The sequence below is a fragment of the Pipra filicauda genome, unplaced genomic scaffold (genome assembly GCF_003945595.2).
Source record: "Pipra filicauda isolate LSUMZ 115617 unplaced genomic scaffold, ASM394559v2 scaffold186_size1760508_pilon, whole genome shotgun sequence".
NCBI classification, from domain to species: domain Eukaryota; kingdom Metazoa; phylum Chordata; class Aves; order Passeriformes; family Pipridae; genus Pipra; species Pipra filicauda.
The window spans coordinates 850469-876319 of NW_024104294.1; the positions used below are offsets into that span (position 1 = coordinate 850469).

The 25851-nt window shown below is 48.0% G+C and overlaps 1 protein-coding gene across 2 annotated transcripts in view; it reads right to left on the reverse strand.

Annotated features, from left to right (window-relative positions):
• GPC1 (glypican 1) overlaps positions 1 to 25851 on the reverse strand; it is a 205407-nt gene that overhangs the window by 11844 nt on the left and 167712 nt on the right. For both annotated transcript variants that reach the window (XM_027741238.2, XM_027741239.2), the window contains exons 3-4: positions 16643 to 17034; positions 902 to 1067 (exon numbers count right to left, since the gene is read on the reverse strand). In XM_027741238.2, the coding sequence (XP_027597039.1) occupies positions 902 to 1067; positions 16643 to 17034 (558 nt within the window). The remainder of the gene's footprint in view (positions 1 to 901; positions 1068 to 16642; positions 17035 to 25851) is intronic.

The window sequence follows — 25851 nt, forward strand, 5'->3', positions numbered from 1 at the left end:
TTCCTCCTGTCCTTGATCAAATTGTGACCTCTGACACTGAAATGTACAACAGCAATTTGAAAGAAACTCCAATTTCCTCCTCACCATCACCCCTTGACAATGATGTCTCTTGGAAAGAGGAAGCCACAGTAAGTGCAAAATGCACATGGAATTGCTTTCTTGTCAATCAGGGAGAGCTGTATAGTGACCTTTCAGGAGATGTGCAGCCATCCTGCCTGGAGAGCAGTGACAGGGAACGGTTGGCTGGCTCTGGTCAGAAAGGCTAAAGCACACTGAAGTCCTGGTTAAACCCTTGGAGGAGGGAATATTCCTCCTTCTTCTTCACAGCAGCCTCCCAGTTGCTCTCATGCTGAGCACTTCCAATTAGCCACAGTTCGTTAGTCCCAGAACGAGGTGGCAGCTGCACCTCACTGGGCAGTGCCCCGGCCTTGGTTGCTGCAGTTCCAGATCTATTTTGCAATGTCCCTTGAGAGGCAGGGGACACTCCTTGAGCTCCATCGGGATTTTTATTGCTAACACCAGCACGTGCCAACCATGAGCCAGCCTGCCGGGTTGCAGCTGGGCAGTGAGCTGGCAGCCTTGCTGGCCAGGCAGTGGGTGCCAAGGTAAGGGAAAAGGCCAAGCCCAAAGTTCATCTCCTCTGGTGCCTGCCTTGCATGAGCACAGACGAACACCAAAGCTCCCTCAGGTCTCAAAGCACCCCATATGTAGAGCCTGAGAGAGAAAGAGGAGCTTGCTGCGTGATGCTCTGTGGGCACAAGGAGGAGTGAGAGCTTTACAACTGCAAACAACCTCCACTGAGCCTCCAACCCTCCTGTCTTTCCTTGCCAAACACTGCCTCAGTGAGTTCAAAGGGTGCCGTGAGAGACAGCTGTGCTGCAGCAGAGCAAGGCCATCTTACCCATCAGGTACTTCCACTCGGTGTTCAGGTCTGCCTGGTTGGCCAGGCAGCCCTTCACAACGTTCAGGCAGTAGTTGTTGCAGGGCCTCACGCTGGACATGCCCCGGCAGTGCGGGCAGTACATCAGCTTCATGACGGCGCGAGTGCACTCGTGGCTCAGGGACACCTGGGGGAGATAGATCAGAGTCAGGCACACAGGCTGGTCAGGGGGCATGTGGATGAACTCCCCCTTGCCTGGGGTGAAGGAGCTTGGTGTGCTCTGAAAGGCAGCACAGCTCCCCAAGTGTGCGGCCCTGGGAAAGCCACTTCCCCTCTCATTGCCATTCCTTCCCCTCATCTTCCCTCAGGTGTTACTCCTGTTGGAGGGACAAGACCTTCAAGGCAGCCAGTTCCTCAGGCTGCATTTGAACCCAGCCTTCCAGGAAAAACCTTTATGTGAGCACCAGCACCCCGTTTCCAGCCTGGTCTGGTGGCCACAAGGACAGCCCAGGCTGCCCGCCAGCTGTAACCTTGAACCCTGGAGCCTCTGCAATCAGTGCACCACCACGCCCCTTCTGCAGGAAGGGTTTGTTGCCACTACCCTGCGGACACAGGCATCCCACCACAAACTGCATCTCCGGCTTCCTGGGGGGATGCACAGTGGGGCCCTGGACACGGAAAGTTCCCAGCTGGAATTTTTGGAAAGGAGAATGGTACTGGGGGAAGGCTTGCACAATTCTGAAAATAAGGGCAATTGAGAGCACTTGACAGTGGAAGTGGTTGCTCTCTGCAAGCACTCGAGGAGCCGCAGGCAGGCGGTGACATGGGCCAACACACGCCGTGCCAGCAGCTCGCAGGCACTGCACGTGCAGCCGGTGCTGTGCAGAGCTGACTTGGGACATGACTTTGCCACCTTTAATTAAACCGCCCTGGTCCCTCAAGCACAGAGCCAGTGCAGGTGCAGAGCCCAGGAAGCACGGCCACAGCCTCTGCAGCACATCCCCCCAGACCATCAGCCATGGGACAGCATCCCCCTCCAACTGCTGTGGGCAAGGGGCTGTCAGCACACTGAGGGGTGAATAACAACCTGGCAGACCCTGCAGAGATGCTGGCAGAGCTCCATGCCTCCCCTGTCTTGTTGCTAAAGTGTCTTCTCCTTTGTGGTCTTTTTCCATCTTTGCTCAGATCCATTTGCAATTCCCTTGTCAACCTTTTAAAACCATTTACAAAAATAAAAATGAGTGTCTGCATGCAAGTCTCCCTTGGTTCCAGGTACTTGACACTCACAAGGAGCTCAGAGGGGAGAAAAGTGATGAAAGGGTCAAATCTTGACATGGAAAAATCCCTGAGCTTTGAGCTGCAGCTGCAATGCTGAAAACTGCCCTGATCTCTTTATTATTTGTGAAAAATACTTTGAACGTATCCAGTTCTGAGGTACCTTTGGGATAGTGTGAACCTGCTGAGTTGCAAGAGAAAATCCCTAAGCTTCCCCTCTACTGAAACTGCACAGTAGCACCCCACTTGCAGTAAGCCTCAGAAAAACTGATGCTGGATGGTGCTGAGGCTTCATCGGGCAGCAATGCTTTAAAATAACCTCGTGAGAACCTTTTTCACGATGAGGACAAAAATTTCTAGGTCAAACAGAGCCTGCTTCAGCCAGAAGCAGGCCCTGAGATGGTTCTGGATAAACGCTGTGTCCCACTGCGGCCAGAGGGGTTGAGCCTGGCAGGGACCCCTCACACATCAAAGCTTTCCTTGGCTTCCTGGACCAGCTTTCCGGCTCCTTCCTGAGACAACTCCCACAGGCAGGTCCCGGTGCCCAGCTGCCATGCGGCTCAGTCACCAGGAGATGGAGGCTCCATCCCGCCGCACCGCATGGCTGCCACAAGCTTCATCCACGGGAGAAGCGGTGAAGCCACTGCGCTTCCTGCCTCAGCGATCTCAGGGGGGACGCAACAAAGCAGAGGGACAGGCAAACATCTCAGGGTTTAAATAATCATGGCTGAATAGTGACTGAAAGGCAACAGGTAAGAGCACAGGCTGTAGGTGCAGACCTTTCAAATCCAGATCACTCACACAAAAAGCAAGGGATCCAGCTGGGAAAGGAGCTGTGACCTCCCCTTCCCCGGGCAGGGCACTGACGTACATGGATTTTACAGCGACACTCCAACACAATCACACAGTCTGTGCAGGCCTGAACACAACTTTGTCCCTGTGTTTTACTGGCACAGCCCATCACTGCTCATCCCATATCCAGCCATGGCCCTGGAGCACTGTAACCTCCCACCCCACAGACCAGCTGCACAGCCCAGCACCTGCAGCACAGGTGAGTCACTTGGGTGAGCCACTTTCCACAGCACTGATGGGGACAGATCATTGTCTGCACCCACATACTCCATGGTCACACTGCACAGCCTTTTGGAGCACAGGGAGATGAGGTGCTCTGGGTGGAAAACAGGAGTGCAGCATTGCCTGCAGGAAGCTGCCCTGAGGCAGTGCAGGCCAGCCCCCTGGGGCAGAGAGGACAGCCACCAGCAGCAAGGACACAAAGCTACTGATACCCTGCCAGAACCTGTGGGGTACACTGAGAGAGGCAAGAGACATTTTGGCTCAGAAAAGCATCTCCAAGATGCTTAAAGTATGGTTTAAACCCAGCCCTGCACTGGAGCTACACAGGGGTGACCACAGCAAGCCCATATTTCAGTGAAGCTTGTGACAGGCCCAGTGGGCATTTCACAAGTACTGCTGCTTGCAGAATTCATTCTGGCCTCTGCATTTACTTTGTGTGTGTCAGAAAGGACCTTCACACCCTGAGCTTGGCACTCGCTCTCCCACTGGAGAGTGACCATGCAGGCCACCCGTGCCCGGCTACCCCTCAGAGCTGCAGAAGGGCAGCGGCCACGAGCGCCTGCTCCTTGGTGCCCACCCACTCCATCTGCCCTCTGGCACGGTGGGCGAGCGTGGGCAGCTGCCAAGGCTCCCCACGGTGCAGACAGCTGCCTTCTGTCCTGCAGCCCACTTCCCTCCAACCTCTCCTCGGCTGTCAGCCAGCCACACTGCCTGTCACCAGCCACACCACCCACCACCACACCGGTGCCCAGGCAGCTACGGTGGGTTGCTGCCACTGTCTTGGGGCAGTGGGTGCAGGCAACAACGGTGCCCGAGGCTCAGGCTCAGCTCCTGAGAGTCTGGGGGGATAAAAAAGCTGCTTCTGCACCTCAGCAAGGAACATTTCTGGATGTCAGAGGGAGGTGTGTGTGCACTGGCAGCCTGTCACTCTTGCACGGTGGCTTTTTCTCCTGGAGGACAGTGCAGTGCCCCACTGCCTCACAGCAGGGAGCCTGGCCCCTGCTCCCTGCCCCACAGCCTCTCCTCTGAAGACAAGCAGGTGAAACATCCATAATCAGCTGATACTCTGCTGAATCTGGCAGGTGCCAACTGTTCAACTTAATCTCTTGGCAGAAAGGATAAGTATTAATTTTTTGCAGGTGCATGACACCAGGCTTCATTCCCTTTCCCCAGAGAATGACTCCAACCTCTCCTGTTGGCAGAAGCACTCCTTTGGCACAGGGAGGCTGCAGAGGTGAACCAAGAACAGAGGGATTAGAGAGCAGGAAGAGGAATCTCACAGAGTATTTTCTCCATGTTTTGCTTGGCCGGAGCTCAGTTTCTTATCATTCCACCCAGCCCATGGACTACTGCTCCACACAGGGCACAAGGGGGTGAGGGCTTGGGGCTCCCAGAGCCCCTCCCAACCCTGATCCTGCACCATCCCTTTGAGGGACTTGCAGCATATTAAGGAACAGAGCCCTTCAAATATCTCTTAGTCCTCATGGATTAGTTTGCTGAACTGGGCTTCCAGGCTTTTTTCATGAATGCTGTGTCCACTCAGGGGAATACCAGCCCCTGTTAGGAGGGGCTGCGCTTCCCTCCCAGGGTACGGATACAGTAACACAAGCAGGAGAGTGCTGCAGATCCCCTGCCTGCTCACCTGTAGGGCACAACCAGCTCCAGCAGTGGCACTGGGGAGAAGAGCTCCTTGGGTTGGATATGAGGGACCATGCACCTTCCCTCCGTGCCAGCTCCCTCCAGAGAAATGCCTGCACAGTGGGAGCGAGGCAGTTTCTCCAGGCTGGTAGGAGGTCCAGACTGACCTCCACCTGCACACTGAGATATCTTGACTTCCTAGTGCTTTTGCTTTCACCTTTCAGTCTTCAAAAGAACCCAAAACATTATGAGTTACCCCCTGCCCAACAGCTAACGGGTGCCAGCTAAGACCTGCCGGAGAGCACCCCGGTTTCCCAGCGCAGAACTGCAATAACTGATTGATCAATAAGCAACGTCCTCCGCTCACCACAGGTGGCCTGAGGGCAGGAGCATGAAGACTCCTGCAGATGGAGTGAAACCTGACATAATTGATTCATCTTTAACTGATCTGGCACAGCATGAAGATAGTACATGACAATAATTGATTTCTCTAAGTACCATCAACCTGGCCCAGCCTGTGGCTGGTTCTCCTTTAAGGACACTTTAGTGGCACCTGTAGTCTTTTCTTAGCTCAGTGACCTAGAAACTGCATTAAGATGTCAAGAGAACAGGCATAATACATTGGAGAAGCCATTTCCAAAGAATATGGAAAAAAAATCATTATTGAGAGGTATGGCTTGGAGCCAGGGAACTCATTCACTTGTCAGAGGTATAAATAAAAATGCAAAACAAAGCTAAGCTCAGCTTAAAAATACATTGATCCTATGTCATTGCTCAGTTAAAATCCACATACTCAATTCTGACCCCAGTGACATCCATGGGTACAGTCCTTTAAAGTGTACACCCAGTGATGAAGTGATAAGGAAAAAATACTATCTTCTAAGATATACCCAAAATAGGGAACAAATCATATTAAGCAGTAAATCACTTTAATTAAAACTACTTTACAGCTGGGAATACAGTAGTAACAATGAGGTAATGCAAGGGGAACAGGTGGCTGCCTTATAAAAAGCCCTGTTCCACCATAAGCACTGACATTTCAAGGAGGTTGTCATCAGGTATTACCCCACGACTGTGCTTGTAGCCAGGGCCGAGCTCTGTGCTTTTCCACGGCGATTCTCCAAAGCCTGATGTGCCCATGCTTTGTTGATGGAGCCACCCAACCAGATGTGAATTGCTGGAGGGTGTGAAGGACCAGGAATCAGAATGGAGAAAATCTCAGAAGTGAAAAAAGATGTACAGTGATTGAAAGGACTTTATGCTACAGACTTTACAGTTATTATGTATACACACTGTATGCTTCCCCAGAATTTGTATTTCCCGGGCATGTCCCGGCCTGCTCACCTCCCTGCTCCTCTGTTTCTCTGCCGATTGGCTGGAGAAGCTGCAGCGAGGGGACAGCCTCCATTCGCCCCTTCTCTCCCCTGTTCCTCCCACGTTCCTCCCTCATTTGCCTGTGTCCCTATCCTGGTTTGTCCCCCCGCTTGTCTGTCTCATGCTCCGCCCTATGGTCTGGCCCTTTCCCCTCCCGAGCTGATAAAAGACCGGGTGCACGCGTGAATTGAGCATTCGACCTGCATCCCACCCTTGTGTCCCGGACCCGTGCTGTGCCATGGTCCCATCCTCCCCTTTCGGACCGTGGCAGGAGGGAAATGCTTTGCTAGAGCCAAGGACCTTTACAGACTCTCCTGTCTCATGTCCTGGCCAGCACTGGAGCTTGCTCACAGGAATTTTGAGCTGGGATTTGCCGTGTGACTCCTCGGCACAGTGTTTGCTCAGTAACCAGAGGAGAACGGGCACGTGTGGAGATAACAGGACAGAACACTGAGAACACATAATTCTCTATTCAGAGTGGCATCGGTTTCCTTAACTTTTTCCTCCTCCTGAGCAACGTTTAAATCAATTACAGTGAAATGAATGACTTTCACAAGCCATTTGCTGAGTGGATGGGCTGGGGGATTAGTCGCTAGCTGGGTTCCTTGCCACTCCCCAGCCAATTTAGAAAACATTCAGTGTGAAAGGCTCCTAACAAAAAAAAAAGCTTCTGCCCTGTACTTTATTTGCTTTCCAAGCAGAGAATCACAGAAACACAGGAGGCTTGAGGATGACAACCTACTCTCTCCCCACACGCTTAAGGAGAGTTAAGTTATTCTTCATAGGACCTAAACATAACTTTGGAACAGCTATACATTTTCTGAAGCAAAAACATAGGGAGGAGAAACTACTTCTAGATGGGGAAAGCACTCAGCTCAAACACAAGACACCACTGCATGAGCATTTGATGGACCAGAGACACCTGAGTGCAGACAGCTCTTGGGAGGGCTTTAGTCTCTGTAGGACACACAGCAGCAGGGCAGCACTTTGGTTGAAACAGGCTAGACTTTTCTAGAGGAAAAAGCCTTCTTATCCTTCTGCACCTTTAAAGAGCAAATCAAACTTTTGATTTGCATGTTCAACCCAAGTTATCCATCTTTGCACACCTACACATGCTCACGGGTAACACGAGCACACCTTCTAAAGCCATGGAACACTTCTCCCTCAGCCCCACCACGATCTGTTCTTTCTCCCACTAAAGCTCCTACCCAGGTTACATGCTGATTTTCCAAACAGCACCCACTGATTTGTAGACCTCTTTACAGCGTAAGAGTTGGTGCAAAGAACAGTGCAATTCCTCCTGACCCTGGACCTCGCTGAATATGGAACAGTGGAGGGTTTTTTACCCTTCTGACATGGGATGTCAATTGACAGGTCACACAGAAGAACAGAGAGGAGCAAAGAGGAGACACATTTTCTGCCATTACCCTAATGCCTACTGCTTGGGAAAAAATTCAAAGCCTCTGAAACCCCCTGAGCAATATCAGGGCACAAACAGATCATGGAAGCAACGATATGAGTCTTATGTGTTACTGAGTTTTCACTAGCACTCAGCTAAAAGCTGCTACGTCCTCCTTACTCCAAAAAACAGCCAAAGAGGCACTAGTGCCAGCACAAGTTCCACATGTCACATCCAGGAGTTACGTGGTGGTTTTGATCAAGCAATGCTTCTCCTTACCCCTCCCAGCTTCCAGAGGAAGGTTGAGCTTTAGGAAGCCACAGGACAATCATTTCAACAGTGGCAGTACCGAGCTCCTACCACAGCAGCACAGTGTGTGGTTGGGCTATGCCACTGGCTCTGGATGGCTTCAAGGGGGTGAGACTGTTCCCGGGGCTGGTGGCGGGTCTCCTCCTGCTCCCATCAGGAGGTGGCCAGCTCCTCCGGCACCCAGAACCTGCAGCCAAGCTGCAGATGCTGCTTTTGAAGTGCTGGCTTCAAACAAGGGAAAAAAAAAAAATGAAAAAAAAAATGATCCAACCCCAAATCCTTTCTCCTTTTGAAGCCTGGCTTAAAAGCAAATGAGAACTTGCAGCCTTGCTGCAATGTGATGGGATTCTTTGGCCTTCAGGGGCCTTTAAGTACATCTGAAAGGCGTTTAACACCAATAAAATAAGCTGAGCTCTTGCTGGTATTTTTCCTGCCCCCCTTGCACATTATCCCCAGGCTGCTGTGAGCCATCTGTGCCCTGCTTCCCAGGGGAAGCAAGGTTAGGTAGAGGGGAGAGATTCAGGGATGGAGAGGGAGGCCTGGGTGAAAACTAGAGGCTGCTGGAAGTGTTGTCAACCCACTTGGATTGTCATGGGGACATGGGCAGGTCGGCTGATGGGATGAGAAGCCTGAGCTAGTGCCTAACACTGTTGGTGGAAGTGCTGTTTTGTGGGCTTTATTCCCTCTAAAAATTTTGCCCAAGGGAGTATGAGGTGATTTGCAGGGAGCTCTCTGTGGGGTAGAGTTGGTGTTTCCCATGCTGGACCATGTCCCTGCTCTCCCAGTCCCTTCCTGGCTCTAGTCTCTGAGAAGCAGGGCAGACCAAGCGTGGGCACTGGGTCATGCAGCACCTGGCTGCACTTTTGGTGTGACGTGGAGTTGGTAGGTGTGAACCCAAAATACCTCCAGACATCAGATATCTGTCAAAATGTGCCTGCACTAACTGCCAGGTATATTTTCCCAGGTAGAAGGCCTTGCTGTCTGAATGGCCATTCTAACCTCCAGAAGTATCAGTTAAACCCAATCACATGAGGCAACTTAGGTTTCCAAACCAAGGGGCGCTTTGAAGCCAGCAGAAAGCAGCTGAGAGAGCAGCTGGAGAGCTCCCCAGGTTTGGGGCTCAATGCAGCCCCATGGGCAGCTGCAACCGAGGAATTTGTGGTGTCCTCACTTACCTTCTCATGTGAATTTTAAAGGCAGGTGAGAGAAAGTAAAGTAAGGTTTTCTGCCAGCTGTGAAAAACCTTTTCTTGGAAGGTGTTTAAGGGACAAGAGGTCAGCTCTTCAAGCCACAGATCAGGCTGTGTGTGCTGGGAAATGCAGGTGGTATTCAAAGCCACTCCAATTACCCCAAATCCCTCTGTTGGAATTGTACAGTTGGGATACAGTTGTCAGTATGAAGAACAGCAGCTACAAAAAAAGGCCAAGCAGAGGAGCGGATCCTGCCAGGCGGGCAGTGAGGAGCACTGCCGAGCTTCCCGCGGGATGACTGACAGCCCAGGAACGGGCTTGGAAAGCCAGCCTTGCTCTCCTTTAGCACAAGACCAGCACCCAGAGGACAGTTTTGTGTTTCACAGGGGAACTGTCTGGCTCTGTGATCGGGGCTATCTGCAATGTGGCAATTTCACATTGGGAAACATTTCACTTTTACATCATCCCCACAGAAGGACCCTCAAATATTACTATAAAAACCAGAAAGACTGTGATGTTCTTTGCATCTCCACGTGTGTGGAAATCAGGCTGTTCCACGCAGTGGGCAGTCAGCGCCCAGTCTCTCTGGTGAAAGGAGCAGGAGCTGCAGGTGTGCCCAGCCCTCAGTGGTGCAGTGAGAGCTGGTGTGGGGAGCACACTCTGCTCTCTCCACCACATGGTCAGCAGCTGCCTTGTGCATGTTTATGCCAGCCCTGATGTAATTAGCACCTTGACGTGTGTTAAATGAACCAAGCTTTCCAATTTTTCAGAGTAAAACTCTAAAAGAAACAGCTGCAGGGCTGACAGAAATATGATTCTTTCAAAGTCTAATGAATTGTATAATCACTTCAGTCATTATTTTGCATCTTCCTTCCATAAATGCACAGCCACGAGTCCTTGGAGCACCATGAGTTTTAGGCCTCACCAAGCCCATCATTCAAGATCCATGTTCCCAAACCCCTGTCAGGGATCAGAAGCAAGCAGGGCACAGGCAGAGTGTGCTGGGGGGTGGTTGTGCTGGGGTCTGATGGCAGTGGTAGGGCACAGATGACCCCATCACAGTTCAGAGACCCTCTCACTTTCACCTTACCGCGTTCCAGCACAGGGGCAGGAACACACAGGATGGAGACTGATGCCAAACACGTGCCGTTCACACTCCAGCACACTAGTGCCACTGTTAAGATGAGGGCAGAAAGACTGCCTGGGCCCAGCCCTGCTGCCCAGAAACCAAATGGCCATTCTACAGACTCAGGAAAAAGACATAAAAATTATGAAGGCTGGGGGAGAACAAGCAATCTGGGGCAGCAAAATAGGGAGCAGCGTTGTCCCTTGTCTCCCTCCACAGCCAGCAGTGAGGGCACTTCAAGAGGGCCATGGGGATGGCTCCAGAGGCAGCACCTGCAGCTAACTGAGAGGATCTATGTCTTTGGATTCCTGTCTAGTGCCTAACCGCATTCAGATACTAAAATGAGGAGGATTTATGTGGATAGACAAACTGCTGTCATGTCCTCTCAATCTGGAGGAAAATACTGCAAGCCAACACCTGCCTATTCCATACACTCCCTGCTCTGTTCATCTGACTCAGTTATTTCCAGCTGGTACAATTTTCAATCCTTTGAAAAGTAGATTCAATTGACTTTTAACCACCAGGTAAATATAGGAGACATATATCTGCTTGCCTGCATTATTTCTGTTCTATTCAGAACACCTATGGGTTTTTATCCCTGAAGGGTTGTGATTGAAACGTAATAAAGGATAGAAATACTGAAAAGTAATATGTGAAATACATAAGAATGTGTTCAAGACTGCATGTTCCCCATCCAGCTTGATTTGAATCTGTCCAAACAAATTCCAGCGTTATTGCAAAATTCCCTCCCTAGCTTTACATGCAGCAGTGCTGGAAAGGAGCAGTGGTGTGTGTGGAGCTGTGGGAGCTGCTGCACCAAGTAGTTTAAAGCAAGAAGGCAGCTAATGGCAGGCTGGTGACCCAGGGAGCACAGCCGCTCAGGGAAAGGGATATTAAGCTCCTGGGTTTGCAGAGGGAATTGGGCTGATAGGAACTTAGATCTAAACTGTTTTAAGCCATGCAATCCCACATACAAGCTGCCAGAGACAGCTGGGCAAGAGAACATGAGGCACTTCAGTAGAGGTGACGCTGCCCTTGGGAAGGAAGGGCAGGTCCCAGCCCCCTGGTTGCCCAGTCGAGGGCAGGTCTTGGCAGCTGTGCCAGAGGCTGCATTGGCAAAAGGGAGGCAGCACAGGAGTTGCTGCAGAAACCAGTCCCTGAAGGTGCAAGAGCTTATTTCAGCCTGCAGCCTCAGATGGTGTTCACAGACAGCCGTGTCTGAAGTACTGCAGTGTTCTGAACCCCAGGACTTCAGTCCTCTTCATCCTCCTCCTGAGTACAGCCAGTCCTACAAAGGGTGCTTATGGCATTTTGAACCCTGAACTGCTTCTGGGTCTGCAGAAGCACAAACTTTTACACAGGCAGTGACCAGCTCATTTTCGGAAAACCTCACCGGTGGTTTGCTACAACAGAAAGCAAAACCAAGGAAAAATCCCAGCCTGCTCCAGCAGTTCTGTTTGTATCTGGGTGTGGTGAGCTCCTTCCCACCTCAATCCCTGTTGGTGACACCAGCACCTTTGGGACCTGCTGCTCCCCACTGCTTGTGCCCCACATAGAGATTCTGCAGGACACAAGAACACACACCTCCGCCATGCAAAGACTGGACAGCTCCAAAGCAAGAGGTGGGATAACACCCAGTAAAAAGGAAATAAACATGGGGATATGAGGGTATTCCCGCCACTCAACAGTGCCATGGAACAACACTCTCATAACATCTATTTACAAACACTAATACTGTCTTTTAAGCATTAAGAGAAGGTCAATTTAGATGAATGCATATTTTTACTACAAAAGTGAAATCCTTTAAATGAAATAAAATGTTATTTATGGTTTTATGTACTTGCTGCTGATGCTCTGAAAAAAGATCAGTCACTGAAAGGATGGAGATGTGCCGCTGAGCACATGGGACAGGAGTGTTCACTTTACTTGAGATGTTTTAGCACAGTGGTTTCCTAAGTGTGGGAAAAAGATTACACACTCTTCATTTTTTCAGTAAGATCAATCTTACTACTTCACTGAAAAGGAACTGGAAGCTGAAAGACAGAAGTCAACTATGTCGTTTCAAGCTGTGGAAAAAACTGGGTATGAAAAATGGCTGCAATCTTGAAGGACATGAGGACCAGGAACGACCATACTGTCTTTGTTATGTTATTGACTTATTGGAAATGCAAAGCATGTTTAGATAAACATTATTTTCCATATGTGTTCAGCACATTCACTTAGCCATTAAAAACATTTAAAAAATTCTATTTTGGGGCCTTTTTAATTGGAATTCAGTTCCTATCCAAATGCAGCTTGACCCACCATGTGTTTAAAAATTACTCACATGGTAAATAGGAAAGCTGCCACTTACCTTATTCTAACATAAAAGTTTAAAAAATAAGGCTGAAACGTATTGTGAGATACAGGACTTCTTAAATATAAATGTACTGATAGACAACTTTAACTGGTAAAAGGAAATACAAGATTTAGTGAAAAAGCTTACAAAGAAAATCATTATATTTTGTTTCAAACTCAAATAAGAATCAGACTTAAGAACATCTCCTGAGAAAAGGAAATGCAAACAACTATTAAAATTGATTATTTGAGTAAGTATTTCTTGCTTGCATAGCTAGTGTTGCTTCACATCAATCTCCACTCCCTTGGGGAAACTTAAAATTTAGAAACAAGAACCAATGAAGACCCAGCAAAGGAAAGATTGTCATAATAAATAATTTTCTGAGTGACGAGCAAAATTAATTTCAAATTACTTCCTCTCCCTGCCTTTGGAATTAGAACATACTTCTTTACTCTTTCTGCACTTTCCTGCAACAGTCACAGGTTGTCAGGACTGCGAGGGGAGTTTTGGGAGTCTGGACATTCTTTGCCATGCCCAGGGCAGCTCTCCTCCCTGTCCACCAGTGCAGCATGGGCATGGCTGCAAGGACCCTGCACAGTCTCACTGCCCTTTTTGGGCATCCTGGTGCAGACAGGGTCACCTCTGCTACCCGTCCCCACAGCACCTCGTGCAGCAGTCCTGGCCTAAGGCTTAGATGCCTCAGCAGTATTGCAATGTGATATGAAACAAAACCAGCCAGGACATTCCTGTTTATCATATTGCACCTCCCTGAGGATTTTCTGGTTTTGTTTTTTAAGGGGTCATCCTCAGTCCCTGCCATTTCTGTCATCTCAGTTTTCCTCCCCTCCCCAGTATTTCAGTTCACCCCCACCACGTATTTCCCAGGGGCACGTTCTCGCTGGTGAACACGGCATCTGCTTGCACCAGTGTGGATCTCTGAGCAGCAGCTGGCAGGCAGCAAGTCTCTCAGCACAAGGCCTTCTCCTGTTCACATGATGCTTGGAGTTGGAGCAAATGCTGGTTTTGGGCGCCTGCCAACCTCACAGCCAACAAACAGGATCCTAAACAGAACTGGGGTATTTCTTTTCTCTTGCCCTGGCAAGCAGCACAAGGTGGCATCCCTGGGGAAGCCCCTTCTCTGAGTGCCCATCACTGGGGACTTTGTGGCTGCTGCTGTTTGGGTAGCTTCTACTTCGAGCAGGCGATGAAAAATGCACTTGGCATTGTGCAACTTAAAGAAAACCTGCACTTTGTGCTGAAAGCACAGCTACAGAAACACAGAACCTGCACGTGAACACAGAGGTGCTGCCCCAACATCCCCACCCAGGCGTAGCCATGGCAACCCCTCACTGTGTGCCAGGGCAGGTGCCAGCCTGCACATCCATCCCCAGCCCTGCCAGGCCACCTGGGCTGTGAGAGCCACACCAACCACGTGTGTGCCCCGGGTCCCATCCCAGATGGCAGCACTCCCACTGCTGTCAGTGCTGGGGCAGGTCTGTGGCAGCAGCCACGGCATCAAAAGTTTTAGAACTCGGTGTCAGAGCCCGCAGTCTGTCAGGGTGACTTTGCTTTGAAAGCTTGGATGGCAGTAAAGATGAAAAACGGTTTTGCCATTTTCTCCCCGTCTGCCCTCAAACTATTTATGCCCAGCAGGACACAGAGGGCCTGCTCCCACCACATGGCTCCTGTTCCTATTCCTGTATGACTACTAGCCACTGGCCAAGGGCTGCCTGAAGCAATGGCTTCCTCTGAGATCGGAGCAGCTGAAGGCTGGGGATGAAACACCCCTTGGGCACAGTGGAGGCATAGCAGGGATTAAAGAAATCTCCTGAAATCCATGCCGGTAGATCAATCAGGGCAGGCTCTTCCCTACTTTAAGACAGCCATGAAATCTGGCAAACAGCATCAGTCCTCCTCTAGAGTGCCCAGTAACGCTGACTCTGCACAAGGACCTGAAACAGCAACAGGATATACGGGATATACTGACACACTGAACTGGAAGTATCCGAGAAGCTGAAACCAGGAGGGTTTTATTAGAAATCCACAGTTTTTCTGGGATTTGCAAATAAATAAAACTAAAGCAATCTGATTTTTTCTGAAGTCCAAAGCTAGGTAATTTTTTTCTAAGTGTCCTGGCTTTCTCAGACTTCCTGACTGAAACACTCACCAGTGCTCCACATGAAATTTCAGCTCAAAGAGCCAGTTTTAAAGACTACTGCTACCAGCTGACAGGAAAGTCAAACCCCAGTTTTTGGCCTTAATAAAAGTCTTATACACTTTCTTCTAACATTGTAAGTATAAAGCAACACGAAAAATTACTAAAACCAGGGCACCAGTTGTGCCAGCACTTCATATCCATTTGACACAAGTGTAAATCCACAACTAATAAAGGAAATTGGGTAAACCAGGCCTTTTGTTTGAGACACAGCTGAGGGCTACCAGGGCATCTGTAAAATGGATTTCTCTCCTCAGCACTCTCACCCCTTCTTGCCTAAAGTACAGGGCCTGAAGACAGGAGAAATGGGCCAGTTTTGGTCCTCATTACAAAATCGGCTCTCAGGGAGGCTGTGCTGAGGTTTCCCTACTCAGTTCATGCAGACTGTGCTACAACAGCAAGACACCAGGCTAACTGCAATCCCACGGAGGGCTTCTGTGAGACAGGAATGGTTGGGACCCTCCTGAAAGACCCTCCATCCTGAAGGAATGGGCTGGGGAAAGGCTGAGGGAAAATGAGGATCTGTGACTCGTCATGTTCCCCACATCCTGTTTGATGAGTGATCCCCAAGAGAAGGAGAATTCAGAAAGGGGGGAGCAGAATCAAAATCCAGTGGGTCAGAAGCCTGCAGTTGCCCTGTCAGCCTTTACCCACCAATCTCAGCTACAGGCAGGATCATGCCCATAGAGCTCGAAATCTCTGCCATTCAGAGGATTTATGAAAAGTATTTTACTTTTGTCCCCCTGAAATTACATCATTCTCCTCTTTTATCTGCCTTAAGTGTCAGGAGAGTGTGATGTTAATGAGATGTACAAAGGCTTTTGGGTAGCTGAACAGTTTTATAGTCCCACATTGATAAAAATTAAAGCATTTGTCACTGTTACCACATTAATGTTTCTTCCAGAGATCAAAGTCTGGATTTGCTGCATTGTGGTACCGTCCTCTGCTATGCATTACCATGCATTACCTTCTGAGAAAATGAATTGTGATCCTGTATTTTTACATTCACAGTTTAATCACACCCTGATTGTCACACCTGCTGATTCCCATCTGCACGTGCACTATGCAAGCCATTTTTGCAGTATGGATTTTCTCCTTGATACCTGTTTGAAAAGCCTGAATCTCTTGTTTCAGGACAATCACTTTCTTCTGGCTCTGAAAGGCTGCTTCTGCAGCAAAGAATACAGACAACTTCCTTCCTTCTGGAACCCTGGATTTAGTCATGTTAATTTACATTTATATAGCACCTTTCATCCCTGAAGATCCCTATGCACTTTACAAACTCCCTCTTCTCTGTACACAGAACCTGTACAAATAGACACAGCTACATAAACAGACACAGCAGTCCCACCACTGACTGCTGAAACACATCCCTCTGTCTGTATTCCCAGCATACTTGTGGCAATCCACCAATGGTGCAGCTATCACCATCAAGGAGGAAAACAAGGCAGAGTGATTTAGAGGCACAGCACTTCCCTGTCAGGGAAGCACAAGGAATCTAGGCAAGCAATGGAATGGCTTTACAGCCTGGGCGACTGACATCTCCTTGGCACTCTGCTACACAGGTTAAAATCAGGTAAAGACTGGTTTGTGGTGAGTTACACCTTGCTGCCTCAGTGCTGCTTTCAGTGCTTGTAGAAGTCCAGGCTTGCTGCTCTCTTCCACTGCAAGGGTGACCCTCAAGCAGTTTGTTTTATAAAACTGAAAAGTACCTGCCTGCTTTTCAATGAAAACGTAAGGGGAAATAACCCCCCTCCCCAACGGCAGCTGTTGATTAGCTCCTGCCAATCTGAGGGTGGAGGAGAAGGGAGAACCCCAGCATACCTGAGACACCTTTTTGACCACGTCGCTGCCCACCAGAAAGCCCTGTGCGTAGGAACGTGCTGCGATGAAGGCTCGGGTTGCCTTCACCTTCAGGTCCCTGGGAACTTCCCCAAAGGGTTTGTGCTGCTCTGCGTGTTTCACCATGCAGTCCAGGTACTCATCTGTGATGTGGTACTGGGGATTCATCAGCTTGAAGAGCCGCTCCAGCAAGCGTGTCCAGAACTCATTGAGGGCCTCTTCCAAGTTGATGTTGGAGCTGCGGTAATAGCGGCGCAGCTCGTTGTACAAGTCCTTGAAGACCTTCATATTTTGAGTGTACAATTCTCCATACATGCTTGGAAAAGCATCATAAAGGGCCTTTTCTGACTTGTTCAACAAATCCTGGAAATAACCTGAAAAACAAGAAAAAGGAGAGGTGATGTATTCCAGAGAAGCTGGAATCCAACAGGCTGTGTCATTTGGCAGCATAACTGAATACCCTGAGAAAAGAGAAGGGCCCTAGTAGAGCTTTTCCTCCAACCGCCCTTACCCCTCTCTCAGACTTGAGACTTAGCTGAGAAGATTGAGGGAGGAACCCCACAGTGCCAGAGAACCATGGTCTGGGCCTCAGGGTCTGTCACCCTCGCCTAGAACCAAACCTGAGTCTCTCTGGGTGCAGAAGGTGCCACAGTACTACTCATAGGTTTTCTTCACAACTGGCACTGCTTAACGCATCCCACAACTTGCCACATGTCATTTCCACAGCCCTGGTGAGATGAAGCAGGGCTGCCACCACCAAGGGTCCCAACCCTTCCCAGAGCCACCCTGTCAGCCCTGGTCGTGGCAGCCAGCCTGGCTCTGAGGCACAGCCTGCAAAGCACGTTCCAGTCCCAGGAGCTGCAGCAGGAACAGGCATGTCTTTCTGTGGATTTCAAGACAGGGCTGTACCCAAGGGTTTGTGAACTGAGGCCAACATAATCATGTCTGAGGCTCTCATCCCATTTGCTTTCTTGGATGTGCATCCTGCTTTTGTTTCGGTAAAAATAACTAAATGGTTTTACAGCCTAAGTTCAACAGCCATAGATGTGACAGAAATGTAACTCTCTTGTACGTACAGTAGGGTAAAGATGACAGATTTGACTCCTCCCTTAACAACATCTTTAGGTATTTCAACTGCCAACCACCTTCGGGCTGAGAATGCGCAGTGGGGAACTCATAGCAGAACTGGCCTGATTCAATTTATTGATTTACGTGAGCAACTTCAATCATCATTTAAGTCAGTGAGAAGCAAAATAATTTAAGTAATAATTTTCATTTCAATTACATCTGTATTTTTTAAGGCCTTTTTGAAGCAAACCTGATCATACTATTCTCTAAATCTAAATTACTATTATTTTTTTTGGTGATGCATGATAAGCTCTAGTTGAAGAGAAACTGTTACTCAATTAAAATCAAACAGCATGTATAAATTAACTCCACTGTGCTAGGCATATAAGGAAAGAAAAAAGCTTCTGAAAAATTCATATTGCATGTACAAAGCTTTATTAAACAAAGTGCTTTTTTAGGGAATGGCGCTGACTACAATTAAAGATCTCTAAAATTGTAGAACTACAGTTCTGTCGTCTTGTTTATATTCATGGACTGGAAGCACCATACAAGCTTTCCTACAGTAATAATCTCTCATTGGCTTCTCAGATTTGAAGCTGAAACTCAATAAGTGGATCAACCAGTGAAAAGACCCTTTGCATCTTCACCACAGGCTGCTAATACCAAAACTTCTTGTACTATTTTAACAAAGGCTATTTTAATTAAGTATTAATAGCCTGGCCTCCTCCAGCCACAATTGTGTGCTCCTTAATACTTTAAAATTTGATTTAAGTGCTTTTAAAAGACTGCGAGTAAATCAGGTCTTAGCAAACATCCAGTTCAATCACTTCTGCAGAAAATAAAAATATGTTATCTAAAATGTTGAATAAAAATTGGTTGTCAAGTGTACTTTTGGAAGAAATTTATTCTTATTCAACCTGACCAGGTTGGCAGTTTATATCTCCAAACATTTGTACTGGGATCCTTTCATCTCTCAAATGACAGCTCTGAATGTATTTCTACACCTTCCCTATTGAAACTGGATTTCTCCCTGCAGACACCAGGCTGTCAGGGCACCTAAGCCACCTATAAAATGACCTTGTAATGGGAGGTTCTTCACAGAAAAAAGTCAAAAGCTGATCTCATCAACAAGTGCTTTGCTGAAGACTTCAGTTTAATAAGAAGAGATGCTGCAGCATGTGCCATCCTAACACAGCTTATCAAAGCCTCTCCTCTGCAATCTCAAAAGTCACCCTCAAAAGGGTGACTTGAGCCCTGCTCTCTCCCTGGGTCCCAACTCCCACTTCCCCACCCCAACTGCCAGAGAGGACCTCTCTCTCAAGGCAGGACAATCTTGACAAGCATTCCTGGCACACACACAGGACTCATCCTGGTAACCCTGACCCACTGGCCTCTGCACAGACCCTAACCCTAACTCTGAGAGCCATGCTCTGTGTCCAGCACAGCAGCTGTGTGCACCCACTCCTGGGAGGTTCTGGCTACTCCACCAACAGGTGAGAGCTACAAGAGGATGATTTGCTCTGGCACTGCTGTGAGCTGACTCAGGGCTCATCCTGCTGCAGTGCCACCTTATCTTTTTGCATGGGCACCCTCCCCTGCAGCATCTCCCTAGGGGCTCACAAGCCAAGCAGATGACTGCCAGGCTGATGGTTTGTCCCGGCAGGATACTTTTCCCAACCTGACTAATCTGAGGTGGCTTCATTTCTGTTGCCACAGCCTTCCTACCTGTATGATGAACAAAAATGGCACTCACCTCCAACAAACAAAAATACAAGTTTCTCTGATGTTGATGAGGTGTATAAAAGCTGCTCTGTATCACTCCAAACACTGCTGGATGCCCATTCACAATTTAATTAAACTGAGCTCAAACTCTCTTTCTTGTATAATGAGTGGTCTCTTCTCTGTGACAAAGAGACACTAACTGAACAAATTGCTCTGCAATCCAGGTACAACATGCAGCTTTGCACTCACCATCACAAGGAAGAAAACACCAACACAGTCCAATTTGTCAATTCAAGGTAAAATTACTTTCTTTGTATAGCTACAGGAGAAACAAGATGTATATTTTCCTGTCAAAAAACTGGAGACTGCTCTCAAAAAAGTCCAAGCTAATTAAGGGCTGATGAACTGTTACTTCTCCCCCAAGTCGGAGAAGACCAATTACAACTCGATTGTGGCTGGTTCTCAGAAAGTTCTTCTAGATCTCACACACTGAGGAAAAAAAAATCTACACTAGCTAGGAAAAATTAATTAGCAATTAAGTCTAAATGTGTTTGTGATGAATGGCTGAGCTGGCAGGGAATTAAAATGCCCATTTTGCAGCAATAGAAGGCACTAAGAAGTAAGGTTTGTCAAGAAGGATGCACAGAAGCTTGTGCAAACTGCCCTGGTCCTTGGCACAATATCAGCCAAGATCTCCAACTAACACCGCATCTTCCCCTTAACACTCCCTGCCTGCTGATATTCAAACTTTTAATGTGTTCAGACGTGTCATAGATAAAGGATATGCAGGGCCTTGGGATAAACAACTTGCTGAAGCACAGTTCACACATCTGCCCTTCTACCTTGATTTCAGGTAGAAGGAATTATTTATTTGAGGGAAGCACCCCATCATCTGTAGCCATGGTGGGTGGTCAGGTAACCTGGTCAGAAGTCTCTAATAATACAGCTGTCCCACTGTTTCTATCAGAAGTTACAATGACCACTTGGCAGGTCCATCTGGATGTATTTTGGTCCACCACTGCCGGTCTGCCCTGGCTCCCAGAGCTCTCTTGATTAGAGAGCTTAGCTCAGGCAGGGCACAAGCACATGGAGGCAGTTTCACCCAGGTCACACCCTGGACACATCCACAAGGCTCCTGAGCTCTGCTGACACCACGTTCTCCATGCCAGGCTCAACCTGTGACTGCATTCATGCACTGTAGCATGTGGTTTCATCAGCCTCAGGAATGGCAGGGATGGAGGGAAAGGGCTCACGAGGAGCCAGTGCTGCAGCTGTAGAGCACTTCTGGCTCCAGGAGCCTTCCCTGCACTCCTGCCCCTGGGAGTAGGTACACAGACAGCTGAGGAGGCTCTGCAGAGGCCATCTTCCCTCCGAAAGGATGCATTTGTTTCCACTCCGACTCACAGCAAAAAGTTACAGATTTTGTGTGCACCTCTGTTGAAAAACTAGACATGTTCTTGGCCTCTGCCAGCCTCAGGAATTTGACAGTTCTAGCCAGAGATACCTTCCTGTGAGTCACCTGCTAAATCCATGACTGGGCTTCCCCATTTTCAAAAAGTTTTCTCCAGGAGCCATTGAACAGGTGAGTCCTTCCTTCCTCACCATTGCTGGCTAAGGGATTCACAACGCCCAGGAGGTGACTTTCTAACACCAGTACTTCAGACAAATCAAACTCAATTTTCCCTGGGCAAATGCAAGGCACAGCTCCTCAGCCGAGGCCGCCTCTACAAGAAACACCACCTTTCACACCCTTGCTGCAAAGTATTCAAAAGAAAAATAAAATGAAATGGCAGTCTGTTGTTTTTTTATTATTATTATTATTGCCTCTCACTTCCAGGCTCAGAAACAAGACAACCAGTTTTGCTCAAAGGCAATTTGGCAGAGGCTAGGTCTGAAAAAGTCTGCCTCAAATACAAAAATGACAGAAAGTTATAAGCAAAGACATGAAAGGTTTTTACAACCAAGACAATTCTGCCACCTTGGCCGCTGTTTCTCTTGCTGTTGTAATGACAAAAAATTTTCAGAGAATTAAGTTTTCAACCAGAATCTATAACCTTTGCATTCAAGAGAGATTGTAAGTCCCTACCCATTCCCCCGCTTCACAGCTTCCCAGTGTTCGCAGCTCATATTTTCACAGTTTCCACGTTTTCACAACTCTGGATTCAAATTGGGAAGCTGTGAACAGCACAGCAGGGACCGGCAGTTTCTCTCTGAAGATGGAAAGTTTTGAGTTCCTCCTTTATCACTCCCTCCACCCCCAAGTACTTTATCCAAGCTCTTTGATACCATTTGATTACTCAACATCTGGAACACACTGGGGTTTCTTCAACTAATATAATGATGGAACGGGAATGGATGTAGGAGGGAATGAAGAGGTCACTGAAGGAAGAACACCCAAATGCTCCTTAGGCATGCAGCAGAGCAGGCTTCAAAACACATCAAATCTGAGAGGCATGCTAGAAGAAATAGGAGAGGTGGAGAAAGGTGACTGAATTACTTTCAATGTGAATATTATTAAAGCCTTAGGCAGAAAACTGCAGCACAAAAAGTCTGACACACAACTGGAAAGAGATGAGGGAGGAAAACACATGGCTCAGATGATGCCATTAATTCCAAAATCAGATGTTAAGAATGAATATGGTCCTAAAGGCCGGTTTAGCATTGGATGACTGGATTTGATGAAGACCTTGGGCAACCACCTCTACCTACATCTGGAATTCAGTCATAATAGGAAGGCTGAGGGAAATATGCTCACCACTAACACCGTTATCATGTTTCAAGAAGGCTGGACTAAAGAACAGGAGAGGAAAATTAGCTGGTTCTATGGTGTCCTGAACCTCAGTAAAAGCAGAGAAAGAAATAGGATGGGGATGTCTGCTAGAGCAGAGCTCCCTCTCAGTGCCAGACCTGTTGGTCTGAGGCTCAGTATTTTCCTGGGCTGAGTTCCCATTTAATACACTGCTGCACTTCTCAATACCAATTTGCTTCTCCAGTTGGTTCTAATGGTGTTCTTGCAGTCAATCTACTATTAGAAGGAATAATTCAGCAACAGATTTAAGCCATTAAAATCCAAATCTAATACATTCATGTCTATTTTATTCACTTCGGCAAGTATGATGATATTTTATTTATAAAACTGTTATTACTCATTACTAATTTAAGTACTACCCATGGCTGTGCTGAAGAGCTGATACCAATCCAACAGCAGTGATATAATCTGGTTCATACCTTAGCTGGGTGCTGCCTCAGGAAATACCCACAGAGAGACTGACTTAAGCTCCATTGCAGATAGCCCTGCATGCTGAAATCCTGATGGCATTTTCCTAAAGGATCACCTCTCTCTCCTCACAGCTTCACACTCCTGTGAAACTGCTGCTCTAGTGTAGCTGCTTCCCCAGTCCTGGAACACCCTGGAGAACAGTCCCTCCCTGCTGTATTCTGGATCACTCCCATCTACAACATCTCTCCCAACACCCCCCTCTTCAGTGGCTGTGATCTAAAGGCATCAGGACAAACTAAGATTAAGATTGCAAGGAAAAAGCCCAAACAAATGGAGATAAAATTGGCTTTTATCTAGAAGCCAAAGGATGAACGATGTGATGAGTGTGCCAGGATGTTAGAATTATGATGCCTTTAGGTAGTACGACTTCAAAATGTTTAGGATTTTCTCCAAAGAGCCACTTGACTGATATCTTCTCTGCACAGTGTCCTGGGACTGTGTGCTGAGAACTGCATGGGAACACAGGACTGAAGAGATGTTGTGGGCCAGTGAAACAAGTAACAGCTCTGCCGTGCAAGCACTGATTTTGTACTCTCCTAAACCTGCTCAGTGACCAGCATAACAGCAGTTTGAGATTTTGCCCTCATTCCTGTTGGAAGGCTGGTCCAGAGCATCTCCTCTGATGAGTGGACTCCTTTTCTCAATTTCTGGTCTAAGTTCATTCTTTATTCACTTGGTCTTTGCCAATATGGTCTATAGTTTCAATTGTTGTTTTTATTTCCTGGTGTTCACTCTCCAAGACATTAATACACCAAGTCCCATACTTTCTCAGCATCCATGCTGCCTTGCTACACAAACAAAGGTACTTTCCCCTCCTTACACCTGACAGACTCTCCAGTCCTCTGGATTGCTCCACTGGCTCTTCTCTTCATCTCTTCTGCTTGGCATTAACTTTCTTTAACTGTGGGTAGTCAGAACTACAAACAACATCTCCTTTTCTTCACTGACAATAACACTGTGAATACTGCAAGAACTACACTTGTCTTTTTTGAGAATGCATCACATTAGCATTTCACAGGCTTTCTACCACCAACTGCTACATCCCCAATTCTCCCCTTTGCTATTTCCAACCAATTAATCCCCAGCTGTAGGCCTCACCCTGGAATATTGAATTACACCCTATTTGTATTATTTTGGTTATCATGGTTATCCACTATCCTCTTCAATAGTGACAACTTTTCCCAGCACTGTGTTACCAATTAATCTCATGAATGCATTTCCCATCATTGGTGCCAGTTTTTAATGGGGCTGTTAACCAGGATGGGATCTAGGCCTGTGTTGAGAACCACAACGGGGACCTCCCTCCAGCCCAGGAGCTCTTCTTTCTGCACAATGTACTGCTGCTGCCCCCTTAGCTAATTCACCTAATAATTCCTTTACTAATTTCATCTCCTTCAGCTTAATTAACTACTCAAGGCATAGATGCAAATATCTTTGAAGCCTCCTGAGATGGATTAGTTGATAGAACTGACACACCAGGAACAACAGTGAAAGGAGGCAGCTATAGAGGGTTTGACTGAATCTCTACAATAGCTGTCTTTGGGTAGGAGCAGAAGTTGGCCTACCTTTAACTGCAGACAGCAGACAGCTTGCTTCTTGTGTTAGGGGAAAAGAAAGGTTTTGAGAAAACAAAAACATTTTCCTGCAAAAGAAAGTTGCTTTTGCATGAAAATCTGTTTTGGAGCATGACTCTGCTAGTGAGAGGCCCCAGGAGGAAGCACCTCCAGTCACTCCAAATAAACTGTACTTCTTCTGCCAGGATTTGGACAATATTTTCATTTGACACTGTTTTGAGTGGCAGAGAGGTGTAATTATTTGCACCTATTTTTTCTTCTGCACATTTCTCCTCTTCTGTTTCTACAGTTTGCTAAGATAGTTTGCTTTTATCTAAGTCAAGCAGGACTGGATCCAGCTATCAAAATAAGGGAGTGGAGGAAGATGTTCCCTGGCAGGAAACTTCCCAGAGGGAAGAGGTGACCCTCACTCAAAGAACAGTGGGGAACTGGATATTCTGCTTGTCCTCCTGATGAGCATCGTGCTCCCTGGGGTCCAACAGGGTGTCACCCAAGGTGACAGCAGCAAGCCTGAGTGTCACAAGCACAGCACCAAGATGCTCCCCAGCCCCAGCTCTCTCCAAAACACGGCTAGTGAAGAAACCACTTTAGGCTTTGATGATCCTGATGCACTCAGTATTACCTTCTTGATGTCCCTCAGAAACAGATCTGACACCCCTGAACTCAAGTTCATAGAAGTCTGCAAAGACAAGAGTCACTTGGGGCTGGGGAACAAAGGAGACAAAATAGTCTGTATGAGTGGCAGGACATAGAAGCAAAGCCTGTGCACAGGCTGCAGCATTAATAGGAGTCAGCATTTCCCCTAGGATGAGCCCACTGTGATATTTCCTTCTGCCTGGCAGCAAGAGAGCGAGGAGGGAGCTGGAGCCAGTGGCCCACACCTGCTCAGAAAGGGAATCCAGGCGTCACACAACACCCTCACAGATCTCGGCATATTAAATGCCCCAACACAACATACACCACAGCTGACATCCAAGCCAGTTGCTTGGTAGCTCCTCTATTGTTTAGGGTTGGAATTTCCACGTTAGGAACTGCAGTGCAACGCCAGGGGCAGGTGCTCAGGGCGAGAGAGGCCCGGCAGCCGCTCCAGCTGCACATGCGGGAGCACACCCAAGCTGTGTGTGCAGCCGTGCTCCGAAGGTGGAACGACTGAGCAGGAGCTGGCTACTAAGGTGTGCCAAGGTTTGTGTGGCAATGACAAGGTCAAATGGGCTCCAGAGGTGCACAGGCACACGCATGCCTGGAAATACCCAAAGCCTGTATGTGACTGTGGCTCTGTGTTCGTGTGTGAGACTGAAAGACAGGCTGCACCAAGGCCAGATTTTTCACATGTTACTTCAGCATCCATCAAATTCCAACCCTGTTCCCTGTACACCTCCAGCCTGCCTGGCAGAGAACGAAGAGCTGTGTAGTGGATTTGCTCTGTTTGCATCCAGGGTGGGATAAACAAACACAAGAGATGCAAATCTTTAGATTCCCTGTGTGTTTTCCCTGGATCTGAGCTGGCAAGGGATTTCAATCACCTTCTAAATATATCTGTGCTACAA